Genomic DNA, 23,354 nt, shown 5'->3' with positions numbered 1-23,354 from the left:
ACATGACTTTTACGGAGACCGGCAAGCTGGATGAAGTATCATGAAGGGGAAAAATTGTCATCCACTCAAAAGTAGCACGTAACTACAAAGGAAACCTACTCGGGTTTGTGAGAAAGAAAGCTTTGCAGTATAAGGACGAATTCGTCCTTGTCTGGGATCCGAACCAGGGACCAACGCCTTTCCGGGACAGTCGCTCTTCCATCTAAGCTAACCAGGAGGCTAGCAGACCGCAGCGCGAGGCTCAATTAATCGTCAGCTCGAAACACAGGGACGCAGAGTACGGTAAATCAGTTGTCCGGAATCGGGCAAGGCGGAGTCCCTGTGTCCATGGGCCGTCAAGGCCATACTATCCCGTGAGATCCTCCACTGAGATCCGAGAGGGCCGAATCGCCGTAGCCCATGACCGGCTCAAGCCGCAAGATAATGGGCGCGAAGATAAACCATGTTTGCTGTATATGTATGTATGTATGTATGTATGTATGTATGTATGTATGTATGTATGTATGTATGTATGTATGTATGTATGTATGTATGTATGTATGTATGTATGTATGTATGTATGTATGTATGTATGTATGTATGTATGTATGTATGTATGTATGTATGTATGTATGTATGTATGTATGATAAACCATGTATCCTTCACACTCGGAAAAACACTTTTATGTAGCACGTATTCAGAAACAGAAAGCTGAATCGGGAGTTTGTATGTCACACCGCAATTTTCTCATTGACACTTTTCATCTTATTTTAATATTTGAGAATATGAATAAATAATTAAGATTATTTATTTAATCAGCCGGAATGAAAAAACAAGTAATTTGAGTATCTCCAAGCGACGGCAAGCAACTATACCTTGGTTCTGTATAGCTACGTGGTATTCGCATATTTTAAAACTCTGGATAAAATTAGCTGGGACACCATGTATACACGTTAGAGATGCCCATGACAACGACCTATCGTTCTGGCTTGGTAAGTTCTTGCACCGTCTTCTTTGTTGATCGGAGCGTTGATGACAACATAGTCAGAAATTCTTACCGTCGCTGCACTTGCTGTTGTTGGTTTTTGAAATGGTGTTCTATTAGATGGCCCAGAGCTTCAGTTTTGCTTTTAACTATGCTTTGGCTAATCCAGCGTTTAAAAACAATCACATGCATATTCACTCTGACTGAGCCTATATATTCGAGATTCTCAAGTGCTGCATTGGCTCTATCAACTGAGACGGCCAAGGAGCCCGGTGTGTTGACCGTTTCAGGTAACTCAACGGCAATGTCTCCATCTTTCTGGTAGTTCCTCACCAGTAGACGACCGTCTTCATGTGGGGCGATGGGGAATGACGCCCACATGATTCATAACTGTGACTGCGCTGAATTGTAACATTCCATTTAATCAGACCCAATTGATCTGGCGCCCTCTTCTTCCTGTTTTCTTCTCTTGGTTTCTCCTGTGCGTATCTTCTTTCTCTTTCACGAGCGTTACACCTCTCCCCCCCCCCCTCTTTTTCTCTTCGCGAAAGAAGGCCATCGTCTATTGGATTATATATAAGCGTAGCTAAAAAAGCAGGCAAGAAAGAACTGGTGGCACGGGACCACCATTGAAATTAACCATTTTAAGTAGAAAATGTATAGTAAGCAACCTTGAAGGCGGCGGAGAAAGGGAGTGAGGGAGCGTAAAAAGATAGTCAACCAAATATACTATCATAATCACAACGAGGCATGGGGGAAGCTTTCATTCAGGAATTTAACATATTTCTGCCATTGAAGTGGGAGGGGGGAGGAGTTTTCACAGCCTGAGCACTCACGCATTTGTCGCCTACCTTAACAATGAATATGTAACAAAAATAAAAATTGTGAAATGTTAATTTTGGGCTCCACTGCAGATGGCACTCATATACGTCGCCTTCGTTAAGTATTCATATTTACCAAACCTGACAAATGCGACACCTTAATGAACGTTGGTTTTGTCGAGGGGCAATGTCGCAAAACGGCATCAAGTTTTCTAATAAAATATTCATTGTTGCGCCCGTGTAATTTTGTTTGTATTTTGTTTTTGTACGCAAGCCCAGCAAAATTCTATATGCAATGTCTTCACGGCTGCGCAAAAAAAAAAAAAAGAAACGGCAACGAGGTCTTCAGCGAGCCTTGGCGCGCTGTAGCGAATCAGATTTCTCAGAAAGTAAGATTAATGATCCAATAAAGGCTCCTTATACCGCCGTCAAGACGAAGGTATGATTTCCTGCTACTTACTATTGACATCGCGGGTTTCGTTGCTTGCTAATAGCAGAACGCACGCTGAAATATACAACGGGAATTTGGTTTAGCTGCAGCACCTGTATTCAGTTCGAGCGTGGCCGGAGGAATGCAGGCTGCGCAGTTACTGCGAAATCGACGCAACTTTTATCAGAGAGCATTTTCGCCACGGACCTGTCTCCCAGGTGATGTTCCCCTTCCCGGTGATACCGACCAAGTTCTACTCCATCTGCGAGACCGGCGGCTGCGCCGAGTTCAGCCGCCTCATCCGCAGCAGCATCAGCACGGCGATCGATCCGTGCGACAACTTCTACCGCTTCGTGTGCTCCACTTGGGACTCGCAGCACAACGTGTCCGTGAGGCAGGCGCACCGAGACCAGTACGTGGCGTCGCTGGCGGCCACGGCGCGTGCCGTCGTCGTGGCCGCCGATGGGGCACCTCAGACGCTGCGCCAGAAGGCCGCGCTGCTGTACCAGAGCTGCGAGGCCGTGGCGCAGCGGCACCGCGATGACACCGGACAGTTTCGCAACCTCTTGGCCAAGGGAGGTCTGACTTGGCCGCAGGTGACGGTCGCGAGTACATTTGCTGCGTTCTGGTGCGTAATTTTAAGCTTTTGATGATCCTCAGAGCAAGGCGTGGCTAAGCAGAGGTGACTATGTTGCAGTCACTTTCCATGCTTAGGAGGATCCCTCGCGCTTAGGGTGCTGACATAGTCTCGCGTAACGCGGTCGTGCTCTACGCGCGGCGCTGTGAGGCTACGTCGTAGAAGATTGGACGCTCTAGAGTTACGTGGTCCGGCGCGCTCTGGCTTTGCTGGCGTGGAAATAGAGCACGTCCTATCTCACGCCAAAGCCGATAGACCATGGAGAGAGCTTCGAGCGTTGGCTTGGCTGGGCGGCTGCTTGCAGGCCTTCAGTTTGGGTGCAATGATTGGAGCCCTGCGTCGCTAGCGCCTTCGCCAAGCGAAAAAGCGCTCGCTCTTCTCAGCCTTGGGCGCACGAGCTGCAGCGTCACCTGAACGCTGCGCTGCTGCGAGCCACATTCAGCGCGCCAAACCGCAGAGCGCAAGTTTTCAAGGATCTAGGCGTGGCCAGCGTGATGCACCCGACTTCGCCTGCCGCTGCAGGCGGGCTGTGGAAAAACCGATCTATATCCGCGCCCTTAAGCATGGATGTATGGGACACGCATTTGAATGATGAGTGTAACAGGAGGAAGCTTTAACAGAGCATCGCTTCCGCTCCGCTGAGACGTCAGGCGCTGCGGCATCGGAGGAAATTTTGTGGACTTTGAAATTTCGATAACTGCGTCTTCCCGAGACGCGAGCAGCGCGCTGGCAGCGTGACTGCGACACGACTAAGCACCAATGTGGCCGCACCATCCCGCTCTGCTCAATCACTTTAGCGGAGCGAGGGAAACGCTCTATCAGGGCGTTTACATGAAACCAATAGATGCGGGTCGAGTAAATACCAAGGCCAATCGAGCCAGACGCGACCGCGTTTACATGAACTCTCTTCTCAGGAGTCTGGACTACGATAGCGCACGGCGTCGAGCCGAGACATCAACGCGTTCGACATGGTTTCCCTCGCCCGCGGCCGCCTGCAACAGCTCTATTTCACGGGTCTTATGGTTACGGTGAGGTTGCACTGCCCAGTGCTTGTCTTTGTCTGGTCCTGTTACTATTGCCGCTGGTGGCGCATAAATCGCTACGTCAAAGTGATCCCGCACAAGTCTCGGCGCTGCCGGGTCCCATCCGTCCACGTTTACATGCATGCTGCGAATAGGTCGGGCTCAGTCAACGTACCCCATGCCATCCAGTTGACTCGGCGCGACTCAACGCTCGTTCAGCCTGACCGGCTAGTTTTTTACGTGAACTCGACAGGCCTATTCCAGCCCAAAAAGCCCACTCAACTCGTTTCCCTCGGGGTCATATGTAAACGCCCTGCATGTTCTGTGGCAGGCATAAGGATAAGCTCGGCATGTCCTATATTGTGCGCGCAAGTTGGAGTCGATCTTTTGACAAAATTATCTTGTATGCATAAGGATCCAGCATAGGGTATTACAAAGCGCATATGCACCACGCTTGGGAACGCGCTGATCCATATTAAGGGCGCGGTCAACAGATGGGAAAATGCGGTCAATAGATGTGAACCATGGCCACAACATAATCCAATATGGCCGATGATCAGCACATTATGCAACTAACAAAACAATGAAGCTGGGGGCCAGAACGTTCGTGGCGCCAAGCGCGCGTTGGGGGACAAAGAGAGAAGCACGGCCTCGTTCTCCATACGGCGGCTATACGCGGCAGAACCGGAGCGTCGTTCTACGTGCCTGTCTGACACCATGTTTTGGAGATTCACCAGGGAGTGGCAACAGCCACAACAGCAATAACAAAAATCGCTTGTTTCTGTCCGGACCGCCAGAACGCGAGAAACAGCTTCCAATGGCGGCCTCTACGGTTATTAGACGTCTCGATGGTCATACTGTGACCGCAGATGCCACGTGGGCACGCGTATAATTAATGTTACAATTGCTCCATTCCATGCCTAAAATGCTTCTTCGCATAACGATGCTGTACAGCGGCAAAGCTGACTTTAAAAAACCGATCAATATGCAACGAATATTAGGTCTTTGCCTTATGCGCACTCCTCAACGCATGACGATCTGAAGCGAACTGAATTAAGCCTACGCTGGCTACGAAATAATGGCTTCGATTACGTCTGGCTTCGGCTATCTAGCAGCGCATAATGCGCGAAGAAAATGAGTAACAGCGCTGGACCACGTTACGTGGTTGAGACACACGAAGGGCTGGCTTTCGTTCTCAGCCACATTTCGTTGTGCAGCGCTGTTACTCGTATTCTTCAGGCACGCACCAACGAGCTTGAGTTAGGGTGTTACTGCATAAAGCCAATTACGATGTGGGAGTGCTGGATGAAGTGGCTTTTTTTTTTTAAATTTTTGTCATGGTGACGCTGGGTAGTTTTTTTGGAGACAATGCTCCCACTTTTATAGATACCGCCATATATTTTATAGCCTTGCTCGTACAATTAGGAGAGATGGTGGGGAATTCAGCAGTCTCCTGGAGAAAGTGGGAGAGTTGGAAGGAGAATGGTTGATACAGAAGTTTTAGCGCGGCGGATCGTAAGCTGTCAGCTGAATTGAATTCTGGAGTCATCACCATCATCATCATCATCATCATCATCATCAGCCTAGTTACGCCCACTGCAGGGCAAAGGCCTCTCCCATACTTCTCCAACTACCCCGGTCATGTACTAATTGTGGCCATGTTGTCCCTGCAAACGTCTTAATGTCATCCGCCCACCTAACTTTCTGCCGCCCCCTGCTACGCTTCCCTTCCCTTGGAATCCAGTCCGTAACCCTTAATGACCATCGGTTATCTTCCCTCCTCATTACATGTCCTGCCCATGCCCATTTCTTTTTCTTGATTTCAACTAAGATGTCATTTGCCCGCATTTGTTGCCTCACCCTATCTGCTCTTTTCTTATCCCTTAACGTTACACCCATCATTCTTCTTTCCATAGCTCGTTGGGTCGTCCTCAATTTCAGCAGAACCCTTTTCGTACGCCTCCAGGTTTCTGCCCCATATGTGAGTACTGGTAACACGCAGCTGTTATGCACTTTCCTTTTGAGGGATAATGGCAACCTGCTGTTCATGATTTGAGAATGCCTGCCAAACGCACCCCAGCCCATTCTTATTCTTCTGGTTATTTCAGTCTCATGATCCGGTTCCGTGGTCACTACCTGCTCTAAGTAGATGTATTCCCTTGCCACTTCCATTGCCTCGCTACCTATCGTAAACGGCTGTTCTCTTCCGAGACTGTTAAACATTACTTTAGTTTTCTGCAGATTAATTTTCAGACCCACCCTTCTGCTTTGCCTCTCCAGGTCAGTGAGCATGCATTGCAATTGGTCCCCTGAGTTACTAAGCAAGGCAATATCATCAGCGAATCGCAAGTTGCTAAGGTATTCTCCATCAACTTTTATGCCCAATTCTTCCCACTCCAGGTCTCTGAACACCTCCTGTAAACATGCTGTGAATAGCATTGGAGAGATCGTATCTCCCTGTCTGACACCTTTCTTTATTGGGATTTTGTTGCTTTCTTTGGGGAGGACTACGGTGGCTGTGGAGCCGCTATAGATATCTTCCAGTATTTTTACATGTGGCTCATCTACACCCTGATTCCGTAATGCCTCCATGACTGCTGAGGTTTCGACTGAATCAAGCGCTTTCTCGTAATTAATGAAAGCTATATATAAGGGTTGGTTATATTCTGCACATTTCTCTATCACTTGATTGATAGTGTGAATATGGTCTATTGTTGAGTAGCGTTTACGGAATCCTGCCTGGTTCCTGATTCTATTTGCGATTACCTTAGTAAATACTTTGTAGGCAACGGACTATAAGCTGATCGGTCTATACTTTTTCAAGTCTTTGGCGTCCCCTTTCTTATGAATTAGGATTGTGTTAGCGTTCTTCCAAGATTCCGGTGCGCTCGAGGTTATGAGGCATTGCGTATAGAGGGTGGCGAGTTTCTCTAGAACAATCTCACCACCATCCTTTAACAAATCTGCTGTTACCTGATCCTCCCCAGTTGCCTTCCCCCTTTGCATAGCTCCTAAGGCTTTCTTTACTTCTTCTGGCATTACCTGTGGGATTTCTAATTCCTCTAGGCTATTCTCTCTTGCACTATCGTCGTGGGTGCCACTGGTACTGTATAAATCTCTATAGAACTCCTCAGCCACTTGAACTATCTCATCCATATTAGTAACGATATTGCCGGCTTTGTCCCTTAACGCACATATCTGATTCTTGCCTATTCCTAGTTTCTTCTTCACTGTGTTTAGGCTTCGTCCGTTCCTGAGAGCCTGTTCAATTCTATACATATTATATTATTCTGGGGTATAAAGTGTCAAAACTATGATTAAGTATTAGATGTCAAACTATGATTGATTTTGACCACCAGTGGATCTTTAACGTCCCGCGAATGCACAGGACACGGGCGTTTTCTCATTTTTCTCCCATCAATATGTGGCCACCGCAGCCGGGATTTGATCCCTCAACCTTCTGCTTAGCCGCGCAACACCATAGCCGCTAAGCCATGGCGGCTGGTGAAGTGGTTAGCTAAAGCTCTTCATTGAATATACGGGCGACCATGACTATACCCAGTGACAATATTCTGTAGCAACACAGCGAAATTTATACGGAGCAGAAGCACACATTTCTTCTCTTTTTTACTGTGCATCTTCGTGTAGTCGGCGCATGTAATCAAATGCAAGTTACGTACCATAGAACAAATCGTACCACTTGTTATTTTTATTTTTGTTCAAGATTTCTCTCTCAACAAATGCTCTTCCTAGTTTTCTGGCTTTCCCGGTCCTGTAAACAGGCAGCAATATGTCGGCACTTCTTGGCGTAGTAACGAATAGCAGAAGCTGCGCATGTGCGAGCGCATATTCGTAGGTTATGATGTGCTACTACAGAAAGTTGTGGTCAGGTAGAGTACAACGAAAACCACCCTTCCGTGTTGATGCTGTTCGGACTGAATAAATCACTAGGGCATGCGAGACTTCCCGCAACATCTCTAGACAGTGGCATTGCTATAAGAACCAGACGACGGCAATGGGGACGCATGCACCCTTATTGAAACCATAGGCACCGGCGGTGCGTTACGAAGGAGCCACCTCCCGTAGCCGTGGCGGACAGCCCTTGCCCACTCACACGAGAGTGACGGAGTAGTAGCTCCGGCGTTGGAATGATTCCGGAGTCACGCCATAATGAAAGCGAAGCTTTTTCTTTGAGAACCTCGCCGTATTTAGTGTCCGTGGCTGCGGCTTGGTTTTTCACTTGCCGAATGGGCCATCCAATCACAGCGGAGTAGGCGTCGCGTGCGCCCCGCTGGGCTTCCTGCACTATAACCAGATGGCCCTCGCCTGCACGCATCCGCGGCAGCGGCGCTGCCGGCGTGCGGGAACAAAACAGAACCAGAAAGCTTGCCTTCGCATATGCGCGGCTGCACGATAGTGAAGGAGTAAGCGCTTCTTGGGCATAGAATGATTTTGAGTGGCGCTACGTACCTATCTGCATGCTGCCTCTGAAACCGTGATGCATTCGAAGATTATGTTGTACTCGCTAACAGTAAGCAACTCGGCCTAAAGTGCGTGCGTGCGTGCGTGCGTGTATTCGTGTTTCGACTCCTCATGCACTTACCCAAAGCTTCGCTCTATAGATATTTCACCCCGCTTAATCTGCTGCAATTTAATGTTTATTTTACCATATGGACAATAAGAATACAATGGACACGGGGCCGTACTTCATTACAACTGAGGGTCTTAATAAATCGGGACTTATTCTAACAAGACTATCGCATTTTCCTCGTCATTGTAGCCTGCGGAGAAGAAACCAGCTTTCAATAACAGCGACGGCTTCTTCTTCGACGCAATAGTCTACAGCCACTTCCAAGTCGGCTTCGACCCGGTGTTCACTGTTGGCAAGGTCGCCGATGCCATCGTCACCGTGCAACTCAGAGATGTCATTCCGGACTGGATCCACACGAGAGGCGAGTGGAAGGCTACGCACGCGTACGACGACAAGTTGCGGCGCGTGTGCCGCCACTTTAGCCACCAGCGGGGCACGTGCGAAGCCGAGCTCACAGCCTTCGCCAGCGTCGACGACGAAGTGAGCAGAGCGCTCACCGTACTCTTCAGAGAAGACAACGGGCCACCGTTAAACCGGAGCCAGTTCGAAAATGCCAGCTCGGCGAGACCCTTCGATGCCTGGGCACGGGTCTTCTCCAAGCTCCTCAGCGTTGCTCTGGAGCAAGTGCAATCGCCGGCCACAAGGTCAGTCATGTGTGCTACATATTCGCTCAATGCGCAGCCCGTAACGCCTGCTCAAGCCACCCGCATTCATGGCTGAGTGGCTATGCCGTTACGCAGACGAGATCGCGGAGTGCATTCTGATCAGCCATATTACTTGCTCTTTAACTCTTGCGGTCACATCAAGCTCACAGTATAAACGTGCGACTTCTATCCTGTGTCGTTGTTGCGAGGTGGGTTGGTGCTGAACTTCTCGCTGTGGCTACAGCAACCAAAAACCACAATGCCTTAGCTCTCTTAGCTATGTCGTCGTCAATCTAGACCGGGCGATCAAGAAACGAGTTTCGCAACGCCAAGAAGCGGCGCTTATCACATGCATTCCTTCCTGATGCCATATTTCGAAGCCTAACATCGATTCACTTGTTTTACATTACTACAGAAAGATCTAAGATGCTTATAAAGAGCTGGTGTTACATCGTGGCCCCATATGTCTTCGAAGTCGACTTCGAATAAGTATTTTGCAATGGAAAAAAAATGCGGTTTTGTGTAAAATGGATTCCAAGAGATGTTACATATCATGTGAATACTTATATGAAAAAAATTTGGTTAGGTGCAGCTTCGCCAAGCTGGGATTCGTGACAGCACTGTTCGATGAATTTGATCTGGAAAGGAAAGGTGGTTATGCTTTCTTCCCGTACTGGGCTGACATAAATTTAGGTGAGATCGTTACGACGACTCCATTTCAGTAACACGAGACCACATGTAACTAGAATCGGCCTTGAACGTTTCTTACTTCTCTTCATCTTTCTTTTCCTGTATGGCCACCGACTAGCGGTGTCCTGTGCAGTAGCGTTCTCGAAAGACACTGCTCATAAAAAGATGCTTTATCACGGGTCTTCTTTCTGAATGCATGGAAACTGACAAATCGTTTTTCTGGGCAACCACTGCATCAAATTTGTTTACGTTAGTGGCATATAAAAATAATTTTAAAATATAGTGACTGAAGACAGGTAATCTTTTATTTAGGCGGTTAGATTTTATGAAAAATTGTTGTAAATACCCCATTAATAAAAAACTTTCACGTTTGAAACATTGTAACTCAGCTATGAAAAGTGATCACGCTTGTGAGAACTGCAGCTCTTCATACATCTAAAACAAACTGAACTGATTTACTATACACCCCTCTGAAATACCCCATTATTAGAATAGTATCTCTATTCCAAGGCACTTGTAAAGTCTTCAACGAATTCACATAACTTTTAAATAATTGCAGGAAGTTCTAAAGTTCGCAATGTACAGAATGGCGATGTCTGATTTTGCTTCAGAATTAAAAACTTGTAAACGGTATGGATCTATTTTCTTTCCAACATATCAATTTGAGAAAATTTTGTAAGATATACCAAGCCGCAATTCGAACTCTGTCTCACAGCAATTAGAATTTAGCTTTTTCTCTCACGTGCAACAAGATTTGTCCAAATAAAAGAATGGTTTGTTTAAGTAAAGGGTTTCCGTGTTTTACATGCATTGGAACAGGCAGCATCGCAATTATCCCTTGAAGAAAAATTTGTAGCACTTACAATTAAAAGCTATATTCAAGTGACTGCAGCAAGCAGAATATAGATTTATCACTTGGAATGTTTCAAAAAAATTGCCAGAAGTTGGTATGTTAGAAAGGTAGAACCACGCCGTTTGCAAACCTTGTGTCACAAACTTCCAAACTGTGCATCACAAACACGTATGGAAATTTTGTAAACTACCTCAGCTCGACCTTCTAAAGAGTCCAAAATTTGTGTAATTCACATTGCTTCGAAATAAAGGACTATATGTGAGCAGAAATTTTCCAAATCCCTTCTAAACATAGTAATAATTTCACCTAATCCATAAATTAATAAATAATATTTATCCGCTTTAGATACATTGTGCAGTTTACAGAACTGTGATATCACTTTCCATTATTGAGTTAGGGAGTTATAAAATTTGCTGATTCATCTTTTTAAGTTATTGTGATTTTCATCACTTTGATTACATAGTCTGCGGCTTAAATAAAAAAAATCGCTTTCAACAGTCTCAAGGTTCTAACTTTTTGTTTTATATACAACAAACCTCATCAAATTTGGTGGAGTGATGTCAGAGAAAAACCATTTTCCGGTTCCCAGGCATACAATAAACGTTTATATATATATATATATATATATATATATATATATATATATATATATATATATATATTATTTTGTATTTTCCTCAAAAAAAGAAGCAGGCTGTGGGTAAAGGCTGCGCCAAAGAGCAGATTGAGGGGTGCCCACAGCCCCCTCTTAACGTAAAAAGAACTGGGGCTCTTACATAGGTGGTCCTGCAATAAAACTTCCGTTTAAAGGTATGCATAAAAATATTCACAGGATTAAACACCGATATATAAATAAATACTGCCTGACGTAATCTGGGAAGATAGTTTGCGAGGACAAAACATCTTGTCCATTTGTGTACTTAGTCTAACATGTTGATCAGTGTAGTTTTGAGCGGATGTCATATAATTGGGGAATCTTGCACGAACTTTGTATAAGTTTTATAAGCTCAATTGCTTGAGCAGAATATGAAGCATATATTAATATATGATCTGGATTGTTATCTAAGCCCGCATTGCAGGGAAAGGTTAAGCATTTTTCTTTTTGCCAATCATACTGAACAGCTTTTTCACTTCAGTCGTTTCGAATTCTCTTCAGGTTATTTTAATGACTTAGGGGGAACTAATTAGGAAAACGTCAAAAGGCATCCATGCTTGTGTTCTAAGTGTTGGCATATTTCCAAGAATCCCAGGGGCTTCATGCCTGTCGCTCGTGCTGTTATACTCGGACATAAATGAAAAGATGGGATAATATCAATCTCGCTATCATGCTCTGGCCCTAACTTACGCTCAAAAATTCATATTGGTGCTAGATGTCACTCCTCGTATATTGTAATCTACCTTTCAAACAATACGGCTTATTAGGCACACGGTGTTGCATTTTGCCAAATGTGTGACTCAATGTCACGTGATGCGCTAAGTTACCCTGCTCAGCTTTTATCCCTACCTCCTAGCGCAGCTTGTGTATTGCTTTGAAAAGTCGTGTTTTGGGAAGTTATAACTGGCTGAAGGCTGAAGTTAAAAGGCTTTCGTCAAGTGACACTAAGGACGCGAACGCAAGTTAACCGATCGTATTACTTTAATACAAACAGGTTCGACCTAAAAGACCCGGCTTTCTTTCGGGCCCTTAACAAGGCTCTTGCCAAGTTCAGTGAGGACACGATGGTTCTGTACATGGCATGGATTACGATTTTCAACCTCGGACCACTGTTCAGCGCCGAGCTCTCGGACTCAATGGCCGGCAGCGCCCCGTCATCCACGCCTGATCGAATTGTCGAGGCACGCTGTCTCGTCCTTATGGAGAAACTCCTAGGGCAGTGCATGCCGGCCGCCTTCGTGCAGCTCAATGTCGCACAGGAGGTAAGGAGAGCCTTTTGCCACAGAGCAGATAAAGAAGCTCTGTAGCACGAATGCTGGCCTAGTTCACTGGCCCTCATTACTCGTGTGGCAATTCTGGAAACGAAAAGGCGGCATAGGAAAACCCTGAACACGCTTTACGTACATTCTCCTTCGGTGCGACCACATTTTGTTTGCTTCTGAACCACAGTCGTTGTGGTGCAGCATATGGTGAAATCGGCGGTAAGCGAATGCTACATGCAATATATATATATATATATATATATATATATATATATATATATATATATATATATATATATATATATATATATATATATATATATAGAGAGAGAGATAGAGAGAGAGAGAGAGAGAGAGAGAGAGAGAGAGAGAGACGTGAAGGGAAGGTTAACGGGCAAAGTGTAGAATGACCCACCAACACCAGATCCATCGCATTTATATATGAGCTCTATTCAATATAATTGGTCGCCCTGCTCCTCGCGCTGAAACTTTGTCGCTTCAATAGATGTCACACGGGCGCATATTTAAACGCCTTATCAACTTACACAAGTTCATTCATTCCGCTGCTGCAATCATGTCCCCCTTTTCGTTCATCAGCGCTGAGAACGAAATAATGGGTTTTGCGTGCCAAAAGACGATTTCATTGTAAGGTAGGCCGTAGTGGGAGACTCCGGAATAATTTGGAACACCAGGGGTTCTTCAACATGCACCTAAACCTAATTACACGGGTAGTTTCGCATTTCGCCCCCATCGAAATGCGGTCGCCGTGGCCAGAATTTGATCCCGGGACCTCCTGCTTAGCAACCCAACACCATAGCCACTAAGCAACCACGGGAGGTTTTTATCAGCCCTTCGGCCCGTTTCATCCGCCGAACAAACCCAGTAAACTTAGCATCACTGAGAGCGTCCTTGAACTGTTTCTGGTAATCCATGCACTTGAAGAAAGTACCTAACAAAGCTTTTCCTAAAAAGCTTCGTATGACATATTAGTGCTTTGATAACTTGTTCTAGCTGTTTTCTATATTTTAAGAAGCCCATGTGTTTTGTGATTTTAATGCTACAGATTTTTCTACTTTGTTCCCTTTTGTGCACTTCTAATGTACCCGCGATGCATTGTCTCAGAACTCAAGCGGCAGCATCTTTAAGTAAAAAAAAAGTGGGATGTGTTTACAGAGCAGCTATTTGTACGACTAAGGGCGTTCGAAAACATTAATGGTGCTCGTTCACAGGATGTTCATCGAGAACTAACACATTCACTTAGTTTATACCTGGATCGAATTAGGGGTGTGTTAGCGGAGGGGCTGAAGCAGCCTGCTCAATATTGTGACGGAGAAGAAGCCTGCTGTGAAACTATCGTAAACAGCTGAGAATGAAATCAAAACGAACATTCTACCACATTTCAAATGGCAGTTCCGTATATTCTTGCATGATGAGAGCAATGCGTTAAAGAAAAGGATTTACCGAAGACAACTGCCTGGCGAGCATGGGGAGATAGCGCTGGGTCATCGTCCTCCGGATGTAAACGCACACATGTATATATGCATATGCAACACAAAGTACTTTTTGCTGGAAATTTAGGGGTCGCTAATGTAACAAACTTCGAGGACAGCTAAGCACTTTTTATGAGTTGTAAACGCGAAAGCATTTATGTTCGAGCGGTCCTTCGAGTTTTGCGCTGCGAGTAATGTTTCCAGTTTTGCGGCGGGCTGTGCTCTTTAGTTTGCCAGATCCGCTGCTGTCTCACTGCATCGTATTGACGCATCAGCACTTCGAGTTTCTGTGCCAAATTTTCACTACGTTTCTCGGGGCACATCGGCGCCATTAGATTCAGCTTGACTTGGCGTTTTGGAGACAAGTGGGGCTCGAATTCTGAGCCAAACTTAATTATTCAATTAATTAATCAATTTATTTATTTATTTACTTATCTATTTACAACGCCTCAAAGGCCCCACAAAATTAAAAAAAAAAAGCGCTCGCGATTTTAAATAGTACGACGTGACTAGGCGACTGAGCGCAGGGAGATTAGTGCTCTCAAACATGCCATCAATCGAATGATAGATGCTGCACACAGACCAAGGGCGTACGAAAGAATATTAAAAAAATATTTACAGCAGCGTCATGCGGTCCTACTTAAACATTATTGTCCGTGATGGTCCCAGGCTCAGGAGGACATCCGCCGCATCACAAAGAACATCGACTACCCTCTCAACATCACACTGACCCAATTCACGGCCAACGGCTCGCAGCCAGCGAGGGACTTCTCCAAGTTCACCACGCGGCCTCACCTGTTCGGTGACAACGGCCGTTTTGCGAGTGTCGCCGAACTCGAACAAGCCGCCGCGGACGCATTGCCGAAAATGAGCGACTCCGTGCTCGCCAACTACCGGCAGATCATGTCGTTCAGGCGAGCACATTTGGGAAAAGTATTATTGTGTGATAAAGGAGAAAATTAGTAGAAAGAAATCGAGCGCATAGTGCCAGAAATACTTGAACCCTGCTTTTCTATTTCTTTATTATAGCAGGTAATCATTAGACAAACGTGTTGGCCTGTGAGTACGTATGTGCACATGGTACAAAGGCTTCTCGGAGCGACCAGCGTAAGCATGGTACAAACCGTAGCGGTCGCTACAATTAGCTTTGGCTCCTTTGTACCTGCCGTGGTGGCGTAGTTCCTTTGGAATTTCGCTACTAAGCCCAAGTGCAAGGGCTGAAATCGCTGCCGCGCCGCGGCTGCATTTCCTTCGGGGCGAAATGCAAGAACGCCCGTCTACCGTACAAGTGATGCGGGTGTGGTCGAGACGAATCCGGATGCGCCCACTATGCCGTGCCTCATAATCATATCATATAATTTAGCAAGCAGAAAGGGCATAATTTATAGTTCAATGAGGCAGGTTTTTCGCCACCGCGTGCTAGAGGGAGGCGGGGGGGGGGGGGGGCGGGGGTAGGTTGTTACAAAACAACTGTATCTATAAGGGGAGACTTGCTCGCTGTGAACAACGTACGCTCGCCCAAAGGAACCAATTGAAAACCATCCTTTTGAAAGCACATGATCGCGCTAAACTTTCACCCTTGTCTTCTATGAAAGGTATGAGCCCTGGCTCATCGAAACAGATGTCCCTACTCTGTGCATGGTGGCCTATTTATTTATTTAAATGCTGTTGCCTTATGTCAAAGCACAGCTTGGATGCGTGAAACAGCACGACATGAACCGAAGCACGCGATCGCTTGAGGAGATGTATCCCCCGTTGGCGCATTGCTATTTGGCGTGGAATGCTTAAAGAGCAATGCCGGTATATTTTTAACCATATGAGCATATTGTGATTTTCAAATGACCCTGACAGTACTGTCACCGGTAGGGTAGTTCATTTGCCTAGAAATTCATTAATAATTTCAAATAACCAAGAAGCGAGATGCCAAAACCAAAACGAGTCGCTGCTTCTTGTGACGTCACGATGAGTCGGTGGTGTCAGATCCTTTACTACCATAACGTAAGCACGCAGAACGCTTGGTACACACGCAGCACACATGGTACTAAAGCCGAAGAAGCGAAGCTGATGATGTCTCCTGACGCGAGAGGGAGCTTTTATAGATTTTCCGAACTGGACTCTTAAGCAAAATTACACCCTTTTTCCACTCAACGATAATCGTCATCTGCCTTGTCAGCATTTCCTTTCTTCAACGCGGCGAGCCCGGTACAACCCAGCAACGAACGGCATGAGCGTTGTCAGCATGACATAGCATTCCCGACAGGAAAGTAGCGGGCGCGGCGTTTTCAAGAAAGTAAACGCAAGCAAGACAGATGGCGATTATTGTCGTGCGGCAGAGATACACACCAAAGGGTGTACTTTACCTGAGAGTGTGGACAGCGGTGATTTCAGTGACGATTTCAGCGGCAGTGGCGGTCTAGTCTCTGACGTCACAAACAAAGGTAGCCAGTAAAAATCATGAGTCGGGAAGGCAACCAATTTCTCAAATTCATTTTCAGGAAAGTTAAAGGATTGCAACCATACCTTTGAGGACAGAAAAACAGAGTGCCAGAAAGAACGTATATTCACAATTTTATTAATATGAATGCGCATTGAAAAATTGCCGTAGTTTCCCCTTAATGGAGTTTCCTGGTTAGAGTACCTAATAAAAGGTTGAGTCTCTTGTTTTTCATTTATTCTTGCATTTTTGGATGAGACGGAAAAGAAGGAATTTCGATATTGTGCAAAAAATTGACCGGATATACAAAAAATCCACTGAAACACTTGTATCTAGCCCTACGATGCATCATGCAATGCCTGTGGTATGAAAGCAGGTGCCGCTATTGACCGTCATACTAGTTAGTTTTGGCACTCTAGTACGCGTTCGATTCAAATGTTGGCACGCGCCCACATAAAACGCCGCAAAATGCAGGCATTCAGCAACATTCGTACATAAAAAATTCAATGATTTGTCACTCGCAACGCAATAGAGGAATCACAGGCATTAGTTGATTTGAAGTAAACAGAAACGAGACAAAAAACACGTAAGAAAGTTGAGTGTCCTTTCACTCTGCGAAGAAGGATGACCAGCGAAGTTGTGTATGGGCCCCTTAATGGCGAACTGCACCTCCGCTGCGGGTCGGCCCGGCATTTCATTATAGTCAGGATCGGCCCACGTATCGGGAGTGCTTAGTGCCTGCTTTACTTCCGCCATGGGTCGGCCCGGAATTGCACTATCTTCGGGGTCGGCCCTCGTTTGGCGAATGCTTAACGCCTGCTTCACTTCTGCCGTGGGTGGCCCCGGCATTGCACCATCTTCGGGATCGGCCCACTAATGGGAATGCTAAACACCTGCTTCACCTCCTCCGCTGGTCGGGCAGTTATTGCACTACCTTCGGGATCGGCCTACGCACGGGGAGTTTTTTTGCTTACCACGCTAACAACGACGCTAAAATTTCCTTGGACGGTAGAGATATAGAGCTTCGCTCTAAAAGAATCGCTTCGCGTAGTAACATCCACCGCGGTTAAGCAAGCACACACTGCTAGATTGCCGAGATTCGCCACTTGCTGCCTGGCAACAATGCGATGTTCGAAGTCAACGAAATACTAAGCTTACAGTAAGGGGACAAAATAAATTTACCGAGTAGACACTGGTTCACTGGGCTATGGTAGCTATGATATCACGCAGCACGCGCATTTTCGCCCGCCTGATACAGAACACGTAGCTGCTCGCCGCTTCAGATCGCACTTCTGTGTCCGTCAATACTGAGCTTGCTCTCGTAGCTGCACCAGCTTTTTGAAATTTGTCGGCGTTAGCATCGATTTAAATGGACATCACTGAGACCGCTCAGACTGCTACGAGATGTCACAACGAGAGCTGATTTCCATTAGTGTTGCTTCTTAAAAAAAATGGCAGCGTCTACCGAATTGAAGTTCGTTCTTCCATCCCTTAGACGCCTTGGTATTGATTATTTTTATGCAGCTTTTTCTCCTTACAGCGATTACTCCTTACAGCTGTCCCATGATACAACGCGTGTTATCGCTTAAAGGCCTGTTTCTATGCGTTGGCTTACGCGAAACTGAAGACTTATCGCTTTTACGTAATACGTCATCCACCCCTTGACTGAGAGTGTAGGGGACAGTAGTATTTTTCCGATCACTTCAGTTACCAGCATTTGTGTAACGCACTGCCATATGTTATCAGCAATTGAAGATACCTGCAATTACTTAGAAAATTTCAAGACAAGATGGTTTTGAGCTTGTTGAATCCATCTCCACTGTCTGCTTTAAAGGAGTCGTGTTCGGTCTATTACAATTTTATGGTGGCAAATCTATCAAAGGGTTTTCTGCTTCACTGTTTTGAGTAAGGGCCACGAACGCTCTAACTTAAGTTTTATTTCTTTTTAGCACAAAATAGCGAAACCTGACGGATTCTTAACGCTCGATTATGTTATTGATCAATGAATACATGCCAGCTCAGTCAACAACATGACTATTCCTGTTGTTAGATCGAGCATCGTCCGTGCTAATCACTAATAAATCTTAATTTCACTGGAAGGCCCATAGTAACATCATAGTGATCTAGCGAAGGTTCATTCTTCTAACTAGCACGTCTGCTTCCGGCATAGAGTGTCCTAGCATTCTTACTGTAAGTCGTTATGAATAGCGGCTCTGGCAACTCGCTGCATGTAAAGGAACCTTTCTTGTGCACTTCATGTCGTTTAGTCAAGCGCAATTGGAACTAGTAATCGCCGGATTAAAGTCCTGTCCAGGAGAACTACAGAAAAAGAAAATCTTCGCTTCCTATGCTCTATGCACCAGAACAAGTTTAACTCAATAACATTATGAGCAATGGCCCACCCACGCCTTCGTTACTAAAACCCTTGCAAGGACAGATATCGTGTGCTACTATCGCAATTAGCTTAGTCAAGCCTTTGGCTTTGCAGCCTCCTGCACCGGGTGGTGTTATTGTCAGTTGACATCAACAACGCATCCCAGCGGGTGTCCTATATAGGGCTATCCATTTATGTTTTAAGGCACTGCAACTCCTCGCCCGTATAACATTATTGTGCGACTACTTTGGTGAGCTCACACTCAGCAGATTCTGTACTGGCCGAGCGTCGCGGCCGGCGTCCTGAGCAAAAGGGCTAGAGCTCTTCCTGCCCACGAGATACAGCGATTGCACTTGTTAGTTTCTCTGCGGCACTGTATGGACTGCACCGCAGACTGGCTTAGCAAGACCGTACATTTCAGGCGCACGTTACGAATCGGTGGTTGCTACGCGCCTAAGCTGGACCGGGTCAACTACTACCGTTTCTACGACCATGCGTGCCGTTCGGTCGTGGTGTCGCCCATTGCGGCCACGCTGCCTATCTACGACGAACAGACCAGCTCGGGCCTCCGGTACGGAGCCATCGGATCGCTTGTCTCCGAGGCGCTCTTCGAGGCCTTCTACGAAACGCGTGACGACCTTAGCCCGACGCAACGTGAGAAGCTCAACAGTGCACGAACGTGCATCGAACGCTCCATCTTCAAGGTACGCCCATCGAACGGCCTGCCTCTACGTACAGCGGGGATTTGTTTCTGTCCTCATTTTTAATCTATATTTCGTTTGGCCCAGCTCATGTATTTCACTTTTACTTCTTCTTAGTCGTTTAAATTTTGCAGTTTTGTTATCACAGTAGTGGCCTACTTTTGGTTGGTGTTAGTAACTCAGGTATTTTTGGAAGAAGCACTCGCTGTGCTGTCGAACGACCACGACAGCATCCCGACGCGGAGCACCACAGCATCACTCCGCAGCACGAGGGTGTAGATGCCGACGAACCTTTAACATAGGCGCAAGTATTGATTATGAACTTCCAAAGAGGTCCATAAACATCAGGGTTGCAGTAGCGAGGAAAAGAACCAACAAACGGGTAAACCCTGAGCTACGGAAACACGCGTCCGAGCAGGACGAGCGCCGGCATCGCCAATGTGGCCTTATGTATGCATTTAGGAGTTGGTTGTTTAGGCGTTAAACAAAATTAAGTGTCGCAAGAGGCGTTGATTCCTGAGTAATTCCCATACAAATAAGTACAACCCTGTCGGTGCTTGAATCGCGGATATGTGGAAAAGCGGTAAATTTAGGGTTGCGTTTATATTTCGCGTTCTCAGCTTCTGGCTCCTTGCACAGATGTAAAAGGGGCAGTGCGATTAACGAAAGCTGCTGCATTTAGTCCTTAAAATTATGCTTTATTATAGGTGCTCACTCAGGGGGCAATGTTAGGCACAGTGTCCTGTTGTTATTTATCTTTTGAAGATGTGAGTCAATAGAGAGGAATTACGTGTTCCAACCAAAACGAACAACGGATTTTTGCCACAAACGTGGAGCACATGTTTTATTCCGTTTCACGAGTTGGGTACATCTAATGCTTTTGTTTTTTTCACCATTCCACTCACAGACCAGTAGGAGTAACTTCAGCTGCTACTTAGGTCTTCCTCGTCGATACAGTTGCTTTACGCTCGCGGATCAGTGAAAATATCTTCATTTTGAAATAAGATGTTGGCGTAGGTTTGCCTCCGCTTCCTATATATTAGGGAATCCATGCCGTATAGTATGTGCTAGACGACTGAATTAAAGTGGGTACCGTGAACACACACCCGTAGTTCATCCGTGTAAGTAGTTAAGGTGGCCGAACGCGCCTTTTCAGCCGTCTTTTGTGGAAGTGTCGTCCAAAGTAAACGTGTCGTGTCTTAAGCACAAAGCACACGTGTTCGAATGTACTTCCAACTGTTTCTCTAGCCAAATCTGTTACAAGAATGGAGTGTTATGATCAGTAAACGGATGAATGGTAAGTCAGAAAATCAGCCCATATTAGGCAAGCTCAGGAGCTCCTCTTATACGTCCATAAAAACGCCTTTATGTGGCACTACGGAAACATTACGACCACTTTTAACTCTCTAACGGACACTTGCGTCGCACTACGCAGACAGTTTTCATTCAGCTAACCTAACAATGCTGTTGAATTCACTGGGAGTTGAAGTGGTAGGAACCGGTTCTACTAGGACACATTATTTCCTAACCACTCAACGAGCGAGATGCCGGCTCGAGAATACGCTTTGCGGTAGTGAATGCAATATCTTTCACACAAAATCAAGAGCTCGATCGCTCGATGTAGTCACTATCCCCAGTCCCGGTGGGGCAGGCTTGCGCATGCTCCTTTGCTGTCCTCAATAAAACTCGCCCGTGCTGCGGATGGCAGCCGGAGCGGTGGGTGGGTGGTTGGGGGGGGGGGGGGTTTGTTGGTTCTTGTTAGGAGCATGATTTTCATTCTGCGCTTAGCTACTTCTCTTCTTCTTCATTCTTGACAATTCTTCTCAACTTCTACAGGCTTGCCTCCGTTTTTTTTCTTTTCCTAATTGGCTTTTCTACAAATTTTCTTTGGGATGGCATTCGCCTCCCCTATTCATTTATTTTGATTGGTTTACGCCTGCCATACCTAGCTGGTGGTACGCGCTTCCCCACTTTCTTTTTCTTTCTTTTTCTTTTATGGGGACAAACAAAGCCAGTCCCGGTGTCCGCACAAAGGGTAGAATGCCCTTTGACCTCTAAATATTCTTTTTAAACAGCAAGTAAGCAATTAAATACAAACCGATGAAGCATTCGTATATATATATATATATATATCACCCATCGCATCGGGATGTGTCATTTCACGTCCCCATCATGCGAGAAGTTATTCGAGGAAGGAGTGCAACATTCTTTTCTCTACTGGGATTAGCATTTGGTTGTTTCGTACGTCGAGAAACTGAATAATTCCCGCTGCACTTATGAATTTCGACCTTTCACGCCGGTGATCCCAGGTGGACACGGTCGAAAACATGGAGGAGGCCTTCTTGCTGTACGGCGGTCACGTGGCGTTGTGGTCGGCCTATCGCTCCGAGGTGTACCTGCAGGATCGACGGCTGCCAGGCCTCGAGGACTACTCGGAAGACATGCTCTTCTTCATCGCCTTCTGCCTAATTCAGTGCGGGGGCAGCGTCATGCCCAGAGACACATTGTGCAACATACCGCTCAAGAGCTCTTCGTACTTCGCCGACGCGTTCACTTGCCCGCTCGGTAGCGCCATGAATCTCGGAAACCGGTGCGCCTACGTATGACCCTTCACACTTGGCGCTGCTGGAGTTGAGGACTTTGTGGAGATGTGCCAGTTGTTTTAACGCGACAGCGTTATTTTTGATCTGTACGGATTCAGACTGCTGATAATAAGTTAGAATAGATCTGACTATCATTATCTCTGTTCTCTTCAAGAAGTATTACCAAGAGCGATATGCTTATTGCAGTGACGAACCTTATTGAAGCGAAACTGTGGCAGAGTTGTTCCGAAAGCGAAAAAAAATATACAAATTGGTTATATACAAATACAAAAGCCAACAAAACAAAACGAGGTGAGCAATTTGAAGCAGTACGTATTTTTTTAGCTGTTGTACACAAATGGCAAATATGCCGTAACTCCGCGTATTCGTTTGCCAGTCTGTTTTCTTGTCGTATCGCTGACCCCTGCCTAAGGTGTCATGCCCCAGATGGCAGTATTTCTGAAATAAATCAGCTTTGCGTGAAGTGCTGTCTAATACTTCTAGCTTTATTTAATATTTGCGCAGTCATTTTTGTTTCTCACTAGAAGCTGTGCTCAAAAAGAGTTGTACCAGAGCTTTCATCATGTGTCACGGCTAATGGTGCTAAATGAAGTCTACATATCAGGGCGGGTAAACGTTAGTCAACAAGACTGTTTGAACAGATTGAATTCGTGTACCACTCAGTACTTCCTCATTTCCGACGAAAAAGAAAACAAATTTTGCATTCTTCAATGCCAAGAAATTCTTCTGACTTGCACACAACCTACACACATGATATCTCTCGGATTCTAATTTGACTTCACGAGAAAACATAATTCTGCTATGTGGAAGCTAAAAAAATCCTTTTCCAGTGTTTATACAATTTACAGACCGGCCGCGGCGTCCGTCATTTGCCGCGCCTGTGCGCGGGTGCCTTGGGGGGCCACGGAGCGGCACGCCCGTTTCCTTGCAATGTGTCCAACTGGCACTCGCCTCCACCGGATCGCGGCCCTCGCAAGAGGCCGCGTTTCTACCACAGAGCCCGCATTCGTGCATAGCGTTCGTGGCCAACGTTTCCTGGTAAACATTAGAGTTACATACGCTTCAGTTGCCGGGAAACGTGAGAGGCAGTGAGGGATCTTTGAATGCTATCGCGTTACACTCTTAAAGCTGAAGCTTAAAGGTCCTCCAAATTTTCTTTTGGAAGGATGATCACGACAAGGC

The 23,354-nt window shown here is 46.1% G+C and overlaps 1 protein-coding gene across 1 annotated transcript; it reads left to right on the top strand.

Annotated features, from left to right (window-relative positions):
* The first annotated feature begins 939 nt into the window (after window positions 1–939).
* On the top strand, window positions 940–22,624 carry LOC142578340 (neprilysin-1-like). The gene is made up of 7 exons (XM_075687738.1): window positions 940–972; window positions 2,435–2,812; window positions 8,656–9,110; window positions 12,303–12,570; window positions 14,730–15,001; window positions 19,290–19,572; window positions 21,879–22,624. Exons 1-7 carry the CDS (start codon window positions 940–942, stop codon window positions 22,173–22,175), a joined length of 1,986 nt encoding a protein of 661 aa, XP_075543853.1. The 3' UTR covers window positions 22,176–22,624.
* The last annotated feature ends 730 nt before the right edge of the window (window positions 22,625–23,354 follow it).

Source organism: Dermacentor variabilis, chromosome 4, assembly GCF_050947875.1.
Source record: "Dermacentor variabilis isolate Ectoservices chromosome 4, ASM5094787v1, whole genome shotgun sequence".
NCBI classification, from domain to species: domain Eukaryota; kingdom Metazoa; phylum Arthropoda; class Arachnida; order Ixodida; family Ixodidae; genus Dermacentor; species Dermacentor variabilis.
This window is presented reverse-complemented; position numbering and strand designations above follow the sequence as displayed.

What these genes read in the sequence shown, in the direction of transcription:
- LOC142578340 (XM_075687738.1), top strand. Translation starts at nt 940, where the DNA reads ATGCCCATGACAACGACCTATCGTTCTGGCTTG. An exon ending in GTGCAATCGCCGGCCACAAG is followed by an intron (nt 9,111 to 12,302) that starts GTCAGTCATGTG and finishes TAATACAAACAG; the next exon opens with GTTCGACCTAAAAGACCCGG. An exon ending in TCGAACGCTCCATCTTCAAG is followed by an intron (nt 19,573 to 21,878) that starts GTACGCCCATCG and finishes CGGTGATCCCAG; the next exon opens with GTGGACACGGTCGAAAACAT.